General features: G+C 53.1%; 1 protein-coding gene across 1 annotated transcript in view; it reads right to left on the reverse strand.

Moving 5' to 3' along the window:
- Tspan18 (tetraspanin 18) overlaps nt 1–13474 on the reverse strand; it is a 128444-nt gene that overhangs the window by 13910 nt on the left and 101060 nt on the right. Inside the window, exons 3-5 of the mRNA XM_021194708.2 lie at nt 7829–7910; nt 5940–6012; nt 3600–3794 (exon numbers count right to left, since the gene is read on the reverse strand). Coding sequence (XP_021050367.1) covers nt 3600–3794; nt 5940–6002 — 258 coding nt within the window. The 5' untranslated portion in view covers nt 6003–6012; nt 7829–7910. The remainder of the gene's footprint in view (nt 1–3599; nt 3795–5939; nt 6013–7828; nt 7911–13474) is intronic.

Raw genomic sequence — 13474 nt, forward strand, 5'->3', positions numbered from 1 at the left:
CTGTCTCTCTGTCTCTTTCTCTGTCTCTGTCTCTCTCTCTCTCTCTCTCTCTCTCTCTCTCTCTCTCTCTCTCTCTGTCTGTCTCTGTCTCTGTCTCTGTCTCTCTTTCGCTGAGACAGACTCTAACTCTGTAGCCCAGGTTGGCCTTGGTCTCACAGTACTCCTTCATTAGCTCCCTTAATTCAGTGCTGGGGTCACAGGTGCACACCACCATGCAGGGCCCACGATGCTTTCCACGCACGATGTGTTCAGTTAGCTCACAAAGCAGCACATTTCCTTAGGTCACTTTTGTAACTCCTCCCATATACCCCCTTAATGGCCAGAGCCAAACGCTTTTCCTTTCTAGCCCCACCCCCTTCTACATCATACATATTCTGGTATCTTCCCATTCCCTCCCTCTTTTTTCCTCTCTTGGGTCCCTTGCTGGTTCTCTGGCCTCTACCCAGAACTTACTCCCACAGAAATACACATAAATAAAAATTAGAAGCTCGGATCTGCCTGAGAGAGAACAGGAGCTCTTTGTCTTCCTGAGCCTGAGTTACCTCACTTAATGCAATATTTTCCAGTTCCACTCATGTTGCCTGCAAACTTAATAAATTTCATTTTTCTTTATGGCTTGATAAAATTCCATTGTGTATATGCGCCACATTCTCATTACCCATCTATCTCCTGGCTATCATGAACAGAGCAACAGTAGACACGGATGAGCGAGCATCTCCGTAGGAGAATGCAGAGCCCTTTGGGTACGTGCTTAGCAGCACAGAGTCATCACACACTGAGACCAGATCTTTCTTAAGGCCTCTGGTTCCCTGGCCAGAGCTGTTACATTCAGGAGCTGATTGACAGGGAAAGGGACAGTCCACCAGGGGGCACCCGCAGGTTTCTTTGTCTCTCCCAGTAAAGTTGGCCATGTTATACTGTGAGAAATAAAGGGAGCTACAGCTCCCCTGCCGCTCATGTCACAGGCCATTGCGCTTCCTCTCTGGGAGGTGGAGCACACAGCTATGATAGGAATGAGCCACATGGGGGATGTCTTAATCTGGGAGAAGCCCCAGGCCAGATGTCTTTCTCTAGCATGCCTGGTACTGCTGACTGTAGGAAAGACAGTTTCACTGTTTGTAAGGCAGTGCCTTTGATCTCTGAACTCATGGCTGTATCCACCGTCAGGGAATCCCCTGGGGTCTGAACCCAGTGGCCTGCCCTCCAGGAGTGAGGCACTGGCCAGCATTTCCTGCCCCTGGCTCCTGAGCCTGCTGCTTTCTCTGGGCCTTCACCCGTAGTTTGTGAAGTAGCTCCCCTGCAAGGAAGTCCTTCAGTCCACCAGCCCAGGTGACCCTGTCACTGAATTGCATGCCATCTACACACAGGGAACATCTGCAAGTTGAGTATGCATACACCTCTGAGCAGGAACCCTGCAGCAGGTCCCGGTTCAACACTGACAGGCCCACAGATACTCCTGGGTGAGAAACCCATCTATCAAGATGGGGACAGCGAGCCTCCCTCACTACAGTCCAGGGGAATCCGGAGAAAGACCATCTGCTGCTGTTTGATCTGCTTAGCTTCAGCCTCCAATAGAACTAGTCAGTCCCTTGCCGATCAAAGATGCCATGGCCAAGAGGTTAAGAACCCAGAGGGGAAGCACAGAACAAGGCGTACACTCACAGCCGGGATGGCTTCCTCTGTGCTTATGTCACCTCTCGCAGCTTGGGCATGAGGGAGGGGACAGTCACTCCAGGGCCCCGACACATCTCTAGCATGGAAGACACTGCAAGGGTTAACCCCTAAGCAGAAGTAGAAGGTTGTGATGGCTAACATGAGAGGGTTTAGAATCACCTGTGGCCATGGCTGTGAGGCTGGGTTCACTGAGAAGGACAGAGGCATCCTATGTGTACACATCATCATCCCACAGACTGAAGAAGAGAATGTGAACGGCACATCAGCACGCATCTCCCTCTGCTTCCTGACACTGTGACCAGCTGCCTCAAGCTCCTGCCACCACGCCGCTCCCTCCAAGATACAGTGTGCCTCCACTCTGAGTCAGAAGAAACCTCTCCTTCCCTAAGTTGCCTGTGTCCGGCATTTTGTCATAGCCTCGAGAAAAGTGACAAATGCAAAGGGTTAAGAAGCAGCTTCTTTGGAAAAAATGCTCCATCATCTCCACTCTGGAAATGGAGAGCTGCGGGGTGAGTGATCTGGGCTTCGTTACTCCGGATTTATAATCAGGGCTCTTGAAGGAAGGAGGGCATCATAGCCAATGCCAATGTCTCAGGACTGTACCCTGAGAAGTCAAGCTGTTTAAACATGGAGACCAAGGCCTCCCAAGAATTGTGGGCAGAGACTCCATGCAAATCAGGTTCAGGAGCTGGGGCAGCAAAGCCTGAGAGCTGCCTTGTTCCCAGAGGGTGACACACTCCGCTCAGACCCCACGGGCACTCCCTGAGCATGAACACAGCTAAGTGTGCAGTGGCCAAGGGCACTGGCTTGACTTTCTGAGGTGGGGGGGGGTAGGGGAGCCAAGAGACATGGTGGGACACCCCAAGCCAGCACAGAGCCACTCTAAGTATTGGGGTGGCAAGGAGTTAGACCTGGGGATAGGGGGAGATGGCCTTAAGAGGCAGCTAAGAATCTTCCAACACTAATGTTCCACCAAGCAGCCTCAAACTGCTTGTCACTGCTGAGCCATGAATGAACCAGAACAGCTTGGGCCTCTCAACCGGCCACAAAGCCAAAATGCAAACTGGAGTCCGTAAATAGTTAGCTGACCCTGTCCTGGTGACAGCAAACTCAGTTACTGACTGACTCTCCTTCCGGGTGACAGTAAAGACAGTCACTGACTCTTTCCTGGTGACACAGTCACTGACTCCGTCCTGGCCCCAAGCTAAAAGGTAAGCCTGTGACAGTGTGGTTAGCTGTTGCCTATCTCTAAACAGCCACCTTGAGTTTGGGGCTACTCAGAGCAGACCCAAAGTTAAACCAAGGGTAATAGAATGTGGTTAGTTATTTTTTTCCATGATTGGTCTACAGAGCAGTTTTCTTATCAAAAAGCTCAAATGTCATCCTGGACAGAACTCAGTTCTCACACCCACCTCAGAAGCCTCAGTGGACCAAGTTCCTCATTCTCTCTCTCATGTTCATCTTGACCCCTCAAAGTATATCTTCCTACTTCTGCCAGATTCAAAGCTCTCTCAAACTTTCTTTTGGTGTCTGGCTCATGTTCCGTCCTTGACCAGGGTGGGACAACTGTCTAGTTCTTGAGTAACAGATGGCCTGACAGTTCAGTGCTCCAATAACAGGTGGCTTCTGCACCAACCTCCCACAGGGCTCTGGGTAGGTAGATGGGCACGACACCTCAGGGCTTCCAGACCACTGACCACAGTGAGTGCATCTTGTGCATGCCATATAGATACTCAACCACTGAGCTACGCCCCCAGATCCCAGGACCCAATGGCCTTGATGCTGACAACCACTCTGGTGGGAAGAACATTTTGGTTTCTGAATCCAGGTTGGGCTTGGGAGTCAACAGCCCTCTATCCACCCCCCACCCCCACCCCAGACCAGCCACACACAGGTAGAGTCGGGGTGAGGGATGGGTCACTCACAAATAGCAGCAGACACCTGTTCTCTCGGACAGCCCCGCAGCAGCCCAGGAAGCCCAGAAGAAACAGCAGACCACCCATGGCCAGTACAATGTAGGCGCCGGTGGTCAGCAGGGGGTTGGTAGCTATGATCTCTCGGAAGCCGGTGGGGTCCACCAGGACCCAGATGCCAACGCCCAGCAGGCAAGCGCCTCCCAGCTGTCATGAAGAAAAGAGGACAGACAGTGACGTCAGATGCTCCTTCTACCCCCCCCCCCCCAGTGAAGCCTGGGTAGGCAGAGTTGGGCAGGATCTCGTCCTGCTGAACCCAGATCTCCAAGGCCCACTGGCCGCTTTGAGCCTCTGTGGATCTCCTTGGACTTCAGTGTAGCTCGCACCCCCCTCTATCTAATGTCTGACCCATTTGCCACATCAAGCCATCCGTGAAACACTGTGCCCCGCAGGGCTTACTCATGACTTTCATATGTTCCTTAAATGTCACAGACCCAAGCTTGTGAGGCTTCCACACTGTGGCCCAGGGGAGGCCAATGATTCTCAAGTTCATGGCAGAGTCAGGGCCGCAGCCTAGGTCTGTCTGACACTGAACTGCTCCATGGACAAGCTCTGAAGGTGAGCTCCCAGTGGCTATGCTAGGGGGTAGGGTTTGCCCAATGAGTTCCCATTTTTAAATGTGTGCCCCAAAGCCTCTCACTGATGTCTTTGTGTGGCCCATCTCTCTTTGTGTCTTGCTTATCATGGGATAGAAACTACTTAAGCTGGAGCAGGGGCCATGTCTGCTGTTTATTAGCTGTGTGGCTTTAAGGGGCTGATTCTATCTGAGCCTTAGCTCAGGCGCTTGAATTCCCACCTCACACAGCAGCCCCAGCAGGGAAGTCACGGCAGATTTCAGTGGGCAAGACTTCCCATTTCTCCTGGGCATGGACGGATTGGAAGTGGGTCTGCTGTGTGCAGAACTGCTTTGACATTGAATCTGGGGACTAACAGGGCTTGATGCTCCTGGTGGCTCAGGTGAGGGACAGCTGGTAGGCTGGGGGGGGGTTCCCTGCCGGCTCTGGCTGCTTCAGGGGGGGTCTGTGAGCTGTGGGAAGAGGTGGAAATCTGGGTAAGCCATTGATTGGTAGGTATATCGAGAATGGTGAGTAGAGAGACTGGAGAATCAAGCAGGCCAGGGGAGAGGCTGGCACCGATTGTCGTCTGCTGCATCCTAACTTCTGATCAGTTTCTCCACAAATTTTCCAATAAGCTCTGCTCCTCTCATCACTGGGCTGGAGTCCCCAGCTAGGAGAATGACACTTTCTTTCGTATCTGCAGGCTGCCTAGCCCCAAGGTCCAGGAAGTGGATCCCAGGGAGACACAAAAAAGTATGAAAATGGACAGGCAGAAATGCAGACAGTCTGCTGCTGCCCAGGACTGTCCTGAGAGGGTCAGCGGTGGTGGCTGAGATGGAGGGCCTGGGTTGGTCAGTGAAGCCCATGGGGTCCAAGAAGTCGGGGAAGGGGCTTGGCTACTGAAAGGAGTTAGGGGCCTGAGTAGGGCCTTGGAGAGCCTGTTAGCAGGAGACAGGCTGCCTGATGCCAGAGCCTCTTTGTTCCTTCACATCCAGCCCAGAGTTTGGAGAGAGATGGGAGAACTATACTGGCCACATTGAAGTCACCTTGTTCACTGATCTTGCTAAATTTTCACAAGGCCCGCTTTGGTGAGTCATGAAGACGGGACAGTGTTGAGGTTCAGAGTGGTGGCGTGTGCTCCTCCTCCGAGAAGCTTCCAGTTATAAGGCTGGCCTGCACAGCTCCGAGGTCACTGCTTGATCGCGGGTGGGGGTGGGGATGAGCAGGAGCACATGTATGTGTGTGCATGTGTATGTGTGTGCACATGTATGCATATTCATGTGTGTGAATGCGCACGTGTGTGCATGTGGAGGCCAGAACTCAATCCCATGTGTTGTTCCCCAGGAGCCACACACACTGTTTTTGAGACAGTGTTGGGTTAGGCAAAGCCTCGGGGATGTCCCTCAGAGCTGGAGTTATGAACAAGTACCACCACACCTGGCTTTTTATGTAGGTTCTGGGGACTGAACTAGGGTGGTAAATGAGCCATCTTCCGCGTCTGTCTAGCATGTCCTTTGCCAGAGGCTGGCTGTCCCATCTCAGCGTCTGGCTGAAATGTCTACTGTGATGGGAGTGGGGGTGGGGACTCAGGAGTAGGGCAGTCAGTACCAGGTCTCCCAGGACGCCTACGGGTCAGGCACTTCTGCCTGTGGATGCTCAGGGAGAAGGCTAGCTTTGTCATCAGCAGAGGCTAGAGACCCAGGGGAGAGGCAGGGGAGAGCCAGGAGGCACTTACAAATACGAAGAAATTGAAAACAAACATCAGATACTTCATGCAGCTCAGACAGTCGCCCTCCATGGTTCTTCACCTAGAAAACACAAGGCCATTCCATCCTTCTGGAGACATCTCAGGTGGAGGGAACCCAGCCCTAGCTCCAGCCCCCAGGAGACCCAGTAACAATCCTCTTTTAAGATCTGCAACTGGGCGAGACGAGATGGGGCTTTAATCTGGGGACCTAACTCTCATCCTCTAGTTCCCTGACTCTGGTTTGTCACTCTCCTCTGAGATGCATGCCACATACCACACAGACACAATACACACCTCATACACTACACACACACACACACACACACACATACACACACACACACTGCATAGCTCACCACATACACACACACACACACACACACACACACACACACACACACACACACATAAGTAGGTACCTAGAAAGAGACAGTCTCTGGAATGTCAGGCCCTCTGTGGTACTCACTCCACCGAGCCCACAGGATGTGAGGAACAGCTATAATGAAGGCTGCAAGGGCAGATCAGTCCTCCCAACCTCGGGATCTCCGTGGAGTTTGTTTTAGGGTCTAGACCCCCAATTCCTTGGAAATGCTGGGCTCTCTGGGGACTTGCAGAGCCTAACCCTTGGAGGGTCTGTTCCTCCATATTTGGCTAGAGGCTCCATCCTGCCATCTCCTCCCTTTTGCCCAGAGGAGTCCTGAACACCATGGGCCTCACGGCAGCAGCTCGGGTTTGTAGGAGGATGGGGTTTCCACTGGGAAGCATAGCGCCAGTCACTTGCTCTATGACTGGGTTCCCTGAGGCCAGCCAAACCCTCATTAACTTCAGTATCTCCCACACCCCAACACAGCCCAGAACTCAGCCCTCTATCTCCAGCTGGCTTAGGGACCAGTGTTTTGCACTAGGAGAAGAAAATTCCCCCGAGGAGGAGATCCTGTTTTTCAGATTGCTCGGGAGTTGTCTGGTCTGCGTGACTCTGCAGAACAAACCCCATGAGAACGATGGACATTTGACAAAGACAGGATTGCATAGATAAAGTCCTTCAGTCTCGGCCCGGAAGGATGGGAGCAAGGCCAATGTCCAGGGCCAACGTGATCTAGTGTGAAGCCAGGCCTCTCACTGGGGCAGGGGAAGGGCAGTGGAGAGCAGGCTGGGAGTTGCTTCCACATGGCCCTTCTACAAGACAACCCAGGGAGACAGGCGTGAGAGCCTGGACCTGTTGTCCAGGGCTTGGATATTTATCCCAGAGGTCCCCTGGGATATTTATCACCCAAGCCCCAGAGGGTCCTATGCTTACAGATGCATGCCATCCAAATTACTGCTTTAAGTAGAATAAAACCTTGGGGCTTTGAGGGGTGCTTCTGTGAAACACAACTAACAATTCTAAGCTGACTTAGAATTGGCCTGGGTTACTTTATGTCACTAGCACATCATATGGAAGTCGTCACTCGTTCCAAAGAGTTGAGAAGTACTAATGTGGCCAGTGACCATGCTGTGTAGGCAGCCAGTGATGGGTCCCCTGCCTGAGGCAGTACAGTGTTGTGTAGGCACCGCTCACTATAGGGGCTGTGTGGCTACTCAGAAGCACCAAGCCATGACCAGTGTCATTGAGACACTTTCAGTGTCCAGGACAGATCAGCACCAGTTAACACAATTTCATGAATGAATGAATGAATGAATGGATGGATGAATGAATGAATGAATGGTGAGAAAGAGACAAAAAGGCAAGAGTAAGAAACTCAGAAATGGAAACCCATACTCAAGAGAGAAACTGGAGGGGACAGGTGATAGAGAGTGAGCAAGGGGGACCGCAAGAAAAGACACACAGATTGGACCGAGACACAGTGGGGTACAGTGTCAGGAGACAGAAGCCTCACCTGGGCAGCTCTCCAGGAGTTGACAGGATGACGTCTCCCAGTTAGAGGGTCTCAGGTATGTGTCTCAGCAGCCCAGCTTGTCCTAGAAGAGAAAGTTCACCATGACAGTTTGTTTGGCATCAAGACACAATGAGTCATTGCTCCTGATGTGCAACCAGGCAATGGCTCACTAACTGGCCTGTGGCACTAAGGAGAAGCTGCCGAGACTTTGTGCCATGCTACCTGGGTAGGGCTGCACTAGTTATCTCCTGACCCCACAGCAGTTCCCTGTACCCTGCTGGCTGCACAGGAGCTGTGTCTTCATCAATATCTGAACTGAGTTTAGACTAAGAGGAGGTGGCAGGCTTGGGTGGCCACCCATCTGATGCCATCTGGGCATCTGCTAGGATGTCTCTACAGCAGGGCCATGCCACCACGTCCTTCCCCCTGACACAGGCTCCCCTTAGGGAGAATTTGATGCAGGGAGCCTTTCTTGTTTTGTTTTGTTTTTAAGACAGGGTTTCTCTGTGTAGTCTTGGCTGTCCTGGAACTCACTCTGTAGACCAGGCTGGCCTCGATCTCAGAAATCCACCTGCCTCTGCCTCCCAAGTGCTGGGATTAAAGGCATGCACCACCACTGCTTGGCACGCCTTTCTTGGTTTTAAAGCATTAAGATTTGCTATAAGGCTCGTTGAGAGAGCCAGATCCCAACAGTGCAAAGGAAACCAGGCTTATTCTGTGGAGACTTGTGCTAATCACACCTGTGAGGAGTTCTACAGTCCAGAGCTGATTACGGGCTGTGTTGGACAACAGACCCAGGAGAGGATCTGTACTTCACCTGTGGAGCTGGGATCTAGAGTCCTTCCCAAGAGGATTTCCAGGGCTCAAAAGACCTGTTCAGATGCTCTGACTTGGGGTCAGTGAGGGATATTATGGGTGACAGATTCTCCCTCTTTCTATCACCCTTTCTCTCACTCTTCCACCAATCCACTGATTCATAGGATTCATCTGCCCATCCATCCATCTATCCATCCATCTATCCATCCATCCATCCATCCATCCATCCATCCATCCATCCATCCATTCCATCTACCCACCCACTTGCTTACGATCCTACCTGGCCTGATTGGTTAAGATTCCCTACAAATTGGCCCTGGTGGGAGGGTCAGTGGGAGGGTCAGGTCTGTATACACTGCCTTGGAAGGACTCGGATACCAAAGGGAAGAACTCCAGGAAGGGCAGAAAGAGGGATTCCAGGTCTGACAAGCCCAAAAGCTTTAGACAGAACTTCACCAGGAATAGTAAACTGGACAAGATGAAGCCACCTGACTTGTCACAGCTCTGGGGCCATTCATGGGAGCTGTGGTTCTGTGGCCAGTCCATGCTTGGCCATGGGGTTTAGGGAAACAGGGCTGGATCATGGTTTTCCAAGTCCTCTCTTCTTCCCCTGCCTGATCCCTGCCCTGGTCCAGCACCATCACACATGCCTACCAACCCATGGCCCTAATTGAGTCCTGTATCATTTCATCTGAATACAGCTGCTAGGGTAGGGAACGAAGGTTCCACAGGAGTCAACCCAGTGTCCAGGAGGAGTGGGTGACTAGCTGCCACCTCCTCACCAAGGAGCCTCCACTACATATTTGCCATCTTTGAGGTCACTCCACCCCTATTGTCCCCACTCCCCCTTCCTTCTGTCCTGAAAAGCCTGTCCCACAATCCAGCTCTCATCTGCCTAGAAAATGTGGCTCCATTCATTTCAGAGTCTGGGACAGCCCCTGCCTTCCTTTGAGACCTTGGGAAAGTTACTCAGTTACTCGGAGAACTGCAATGATCAGTTTTGAAACCAAAGGTGGCTGAAAGAATCCATAGTGCCAGAGGGGACACGTGGAGGGCTGAGGAACTGTGGTCCTCGGTGTCATTATACACCATGAGTAAAGGGATGCCCGACCCGGATCCCTGGTATCCGGAGTGGAGGAGGGCATGGGGAGGACCACGGATGCAGTGCATGGTCGGCATCGGTACAACCAGATGCATGTCATTTACTGAAAAACCCAGAGCTCCTGGAAAGACAGTGTCCATGGGACACAGAGGCAGAGGCAGCTCCTGAGAGAGGAAGAACTGTGCCTTAGTCCCCAACATCTCTGAACTGAGCTAAGTAGCTGTGCACAGAGCCTGGGACCGCTGCTCAAACCCTCCCCTGAGCCAGCTGGAGACTGTCGGGGCAGGACCTGGCCCTGCCTTCCCCTGACAGATGGGAGCCCCTAGGCCCAGAGAGGGTAGGGATGGGGCCGAGGTTCTGCAGTGTCCTGGGGCTTTCCGCAGCAGGCTCCTGCCTGGGCCAGACAGCTTTATCAATCTTGCCCCTCTCCTGGCCCCAGATGGCTGCTCAGCCATCTGCAGGGATGTGGGGCTAGGAGGGGTACTGTGAGAAAGAAGAATAGCTGGGTTCATAAATCACTCCTGCCTTCAGTACCCCCAGAGCAGGATGGAGAGACCTCTGAGGCAGCACATCCAGGCCCAGCTTGTGTGGTGTACACCGGTGCCAGCAGAGGGCGCTGCGGTCCTGGGTGGAGCCGCTGCTGGGTCCCGGTGCAACTAGTGTTTGGATTCCACCCCCACAAGCTGAGGATGGTTGTGTCTCCCATCTCCTCTCCTCTGGGGGAGCCCGCACCTCTCACCTGGAACATGAAGACTCTCAGCTCCAACTCCCTCTCCCTCCCCACGCCCGTGGTCATTGCCAGGATGGGAGAGGCTGATTGGCTGCAAACATTCACAGTACATTCTTTTCCTTGTCACTCTTCTCCCAGCCTCTACAGAACCAACCCTGGGTTTGGTCCGTGCTCTCCCTCTGCTGCCACCACCACTGGACTCTGGTGGAGACCTCGATTCTAATCCCCAGAGAGCAGTACTGACAGCCACATCCTCAGAGTGCCTGGGTATGCCAGGCAGGTCCCAGAATAAAGTGCAGCAGCGGGCCTGGAGGTCTCGGGTGGTGGGGAGGGACTTACTTTTGTGTGTGTGTGTGTGTGTGTGTGTGTGTGTGTGTGTGTGTGTGTGTACTGCCAATGATGCCAGTGCCTGTAAGCTCACTTGATCCTCCCAAAAGCTCAGTAAAGTTCGTGATGTTAATCACTATCCTGGGGTGGCATGAAGCCCCAAAGGCTGGAAGTGGCGAGAAAGTCCCAGAAATGGATAAAACAGTACCCGGCCAAGATAGGCACTTAAACCCGCACTAACATGTAAGGCACTTGTGAGCACAGCAACCAGTTGGGGCCATCCAGTTCTGGCTAGGGGGTGGGGAGGGCTCTTTGGCTCACTGGCTGTGCCTCTGGGCCTCTTCCCAAGACAGACGGGCTGGGCTCATAAACAAGCAATTGGCTTGAAATCCCGGGGAGTCTGCCCGTGGCACAGGGCAGACGCAGTGAGAGGGGGGTGGAAGCCTAATTAGGCTCCAGAGAGGCAGGGCCTGAGGGGAGGGTCACTGTAGTGAAACTGAATTCAAAGGACAGCCTTCCCTGCCGGGTGCTCACTGAGCCATGAATATCCAGGGCTGCAGGGCAAGGCCGCGTCTGGGAGGCCCCGTTACAGGTCTGTGAGCCTGGGGGCTCCAGCTCTGCCACGGCCCCCTTCCCAGGGCTCCTCCCACCAGAGCATTCTCAAAGACACAACTCGGTGGGGACCGTCTCTAACTCCTCATTTCAGGAGCCGCACACATGCCCAGAACCACGAGCTCCGACAGCCCGTGCGGCTGGACCCTTTAGCCTGTGTCCTCCTCAGAATGTTCTTCGCCTTCGGCTGACTAGCAGAAGCTCTTGGCACCCTGTGTTGTCTACGTGGGGAGATGGCATCCCTGGGTCTGGGATGAAGACGTGGTGTCATTAGACCAAACACACTACAGGTTGGAGGAGAAGTTCTTCCCCCAGATCAAGTCCTCCAGCCACAGCCAGCCTGCCGAACTAACTCCCTGTCGCTCCGGGCGCTGGGGTGCATTTCAGCGGCAGGGGTCCCGGTCTCAGGCCTTGCTCAGCAGGCCCTCTGCTTCCTCTCACCCTCTTCTGTGCTCCCTTTCTGTCTTTCATCTCTCCGAGCCTGAGTTGGAAGGAGACCCTTTGAAAGGCTTAGTGATCCATCCCAAAATACTCGGTGCTGTTGCTGGGGCAACCTGGCCTATCACAGCAGTCACGATTGAAATGGTGAATGGGTTCACGGGTATTAAGGGGGCCTGGGAACTGGGAGGGCAGGGGCACAGGTCTGACTGGGAGAGAGGGGGCAGAGGGGACCCCAGGAATTCCTGATGGAGCTGTCTCTCAACCCCCACAGGAAAAGGATCCTGGTCATCATCACTGTGATGTGTCTGACAGACTCAGACGGGTGACACAGGGAAGTCAGGCAGAGGGAGAGACAAGGTTGTAACACGCTATGTAGCCCACACAGACCTCAAAGTCTGGGTCCCTCTGCCTCTGCTAGGAGTGTGTGCTAGCTGAGAAAATGTGGTGGGGTGGGCTAAGGGGGCGTCCTGAAGGACTGTCCCCATTTGCAGGTGGGAAATGGAAACTGCATTACCCTGGACACGGCTCATCCGAGTCTCAGCATAACCCCACAAAGCAGGTTTATCATCATCCCTTCCTAATAGCTGAGGAGCTGATCAGAGAGGTGAAGGAACTTGCCCAAAGCCACACAGCTACCAAGCAGCAGACTGCAAGCCAGTGCTCTCTACACAGCCGGCCTGTCAGAAGTCATGTCAGTGGTGCCAGCCAGTGACTCACAGCAGCAAACAGGAGACATGGTCACAGACCTTAGAGGTCCCAGCTCCCTTTCACAGATGGGGAAACTGAGGCATCAATTAGCACCGTCTCTAAACAGCCAATGAATGTTAAAGACCTTCTGAGAGGACACCCTCACTCTCATGCCTCTTCAGGTTCTTTCTGTTATCTAACCACATTCACACCTGCTTCAGCTCAATCACAGCCCAACCCTGCACCAATCCTTTTGTCTGACAACCCCTGAGCCCTTTATTTCATGTTCTCACTTGATTCTTAGGACAGCCAGGCAGGGAGAGGGGACCAGAGAGGTTAAGGAGCTCAGCTTAAGTGGCTCAGCCACACCCGGACTTCCTTGCTTTCCCCCAGGCACTTGGCTTTCCGTTTTCCTGCCACTGTGAAGTCTTAGTTCCTTCAGCCTGGGCCTGTCACTGTTCACCTTCACCGGCTGCCTCTCTCTGTATGGAGCTTTACCTCCTCTTACCTGGACTGCCTGGAAACTCAGATTCCAGGGTTAGGGATGAACCTCTCCACAGCTGGCTTCCCACAGCCCAGGGCCAGGAAGCCTTAGTAGCAGAAGCAGAACTCAGGCCCGAGAGGGCTCACTGGGTAGTAAATGCAGGAGGTAGGGCCTGCTGTGCAGCTACATCTGTTCTCACATGACCCAAGGGCTCAGTGGGTGACGGTGCCTGCCACCCGACCATGCAAGCCTAACACCTGAGTTAGCTCCCTGGAAACTGCATCAAGGTAAAGAGAAGTGACTCACAGCATTGCTCTCTAACTCCATACGACGTCTATGGCATGTACACCCCCGGCACATCATCATCATCATCATCATCATCATCATCATCATCATCGTCATCATCAATAAAATAAATTTAAAAATTAAAAGCAACAGCTCAGCTAC

The sequence above is a fragment of the Mus pahari genome, chromosome 3 (assembly GCF_900095145.1).
Source record: "Mus pahari chromosome 3, PAHARI_EIJ_v1.1, whole genome shotgun sequence".
Lineage (NCBI taxonomy): Eukaryota > Metazoa > Chordata > Mammalia > Rodentia > Muridae > Mus > Mus pahari.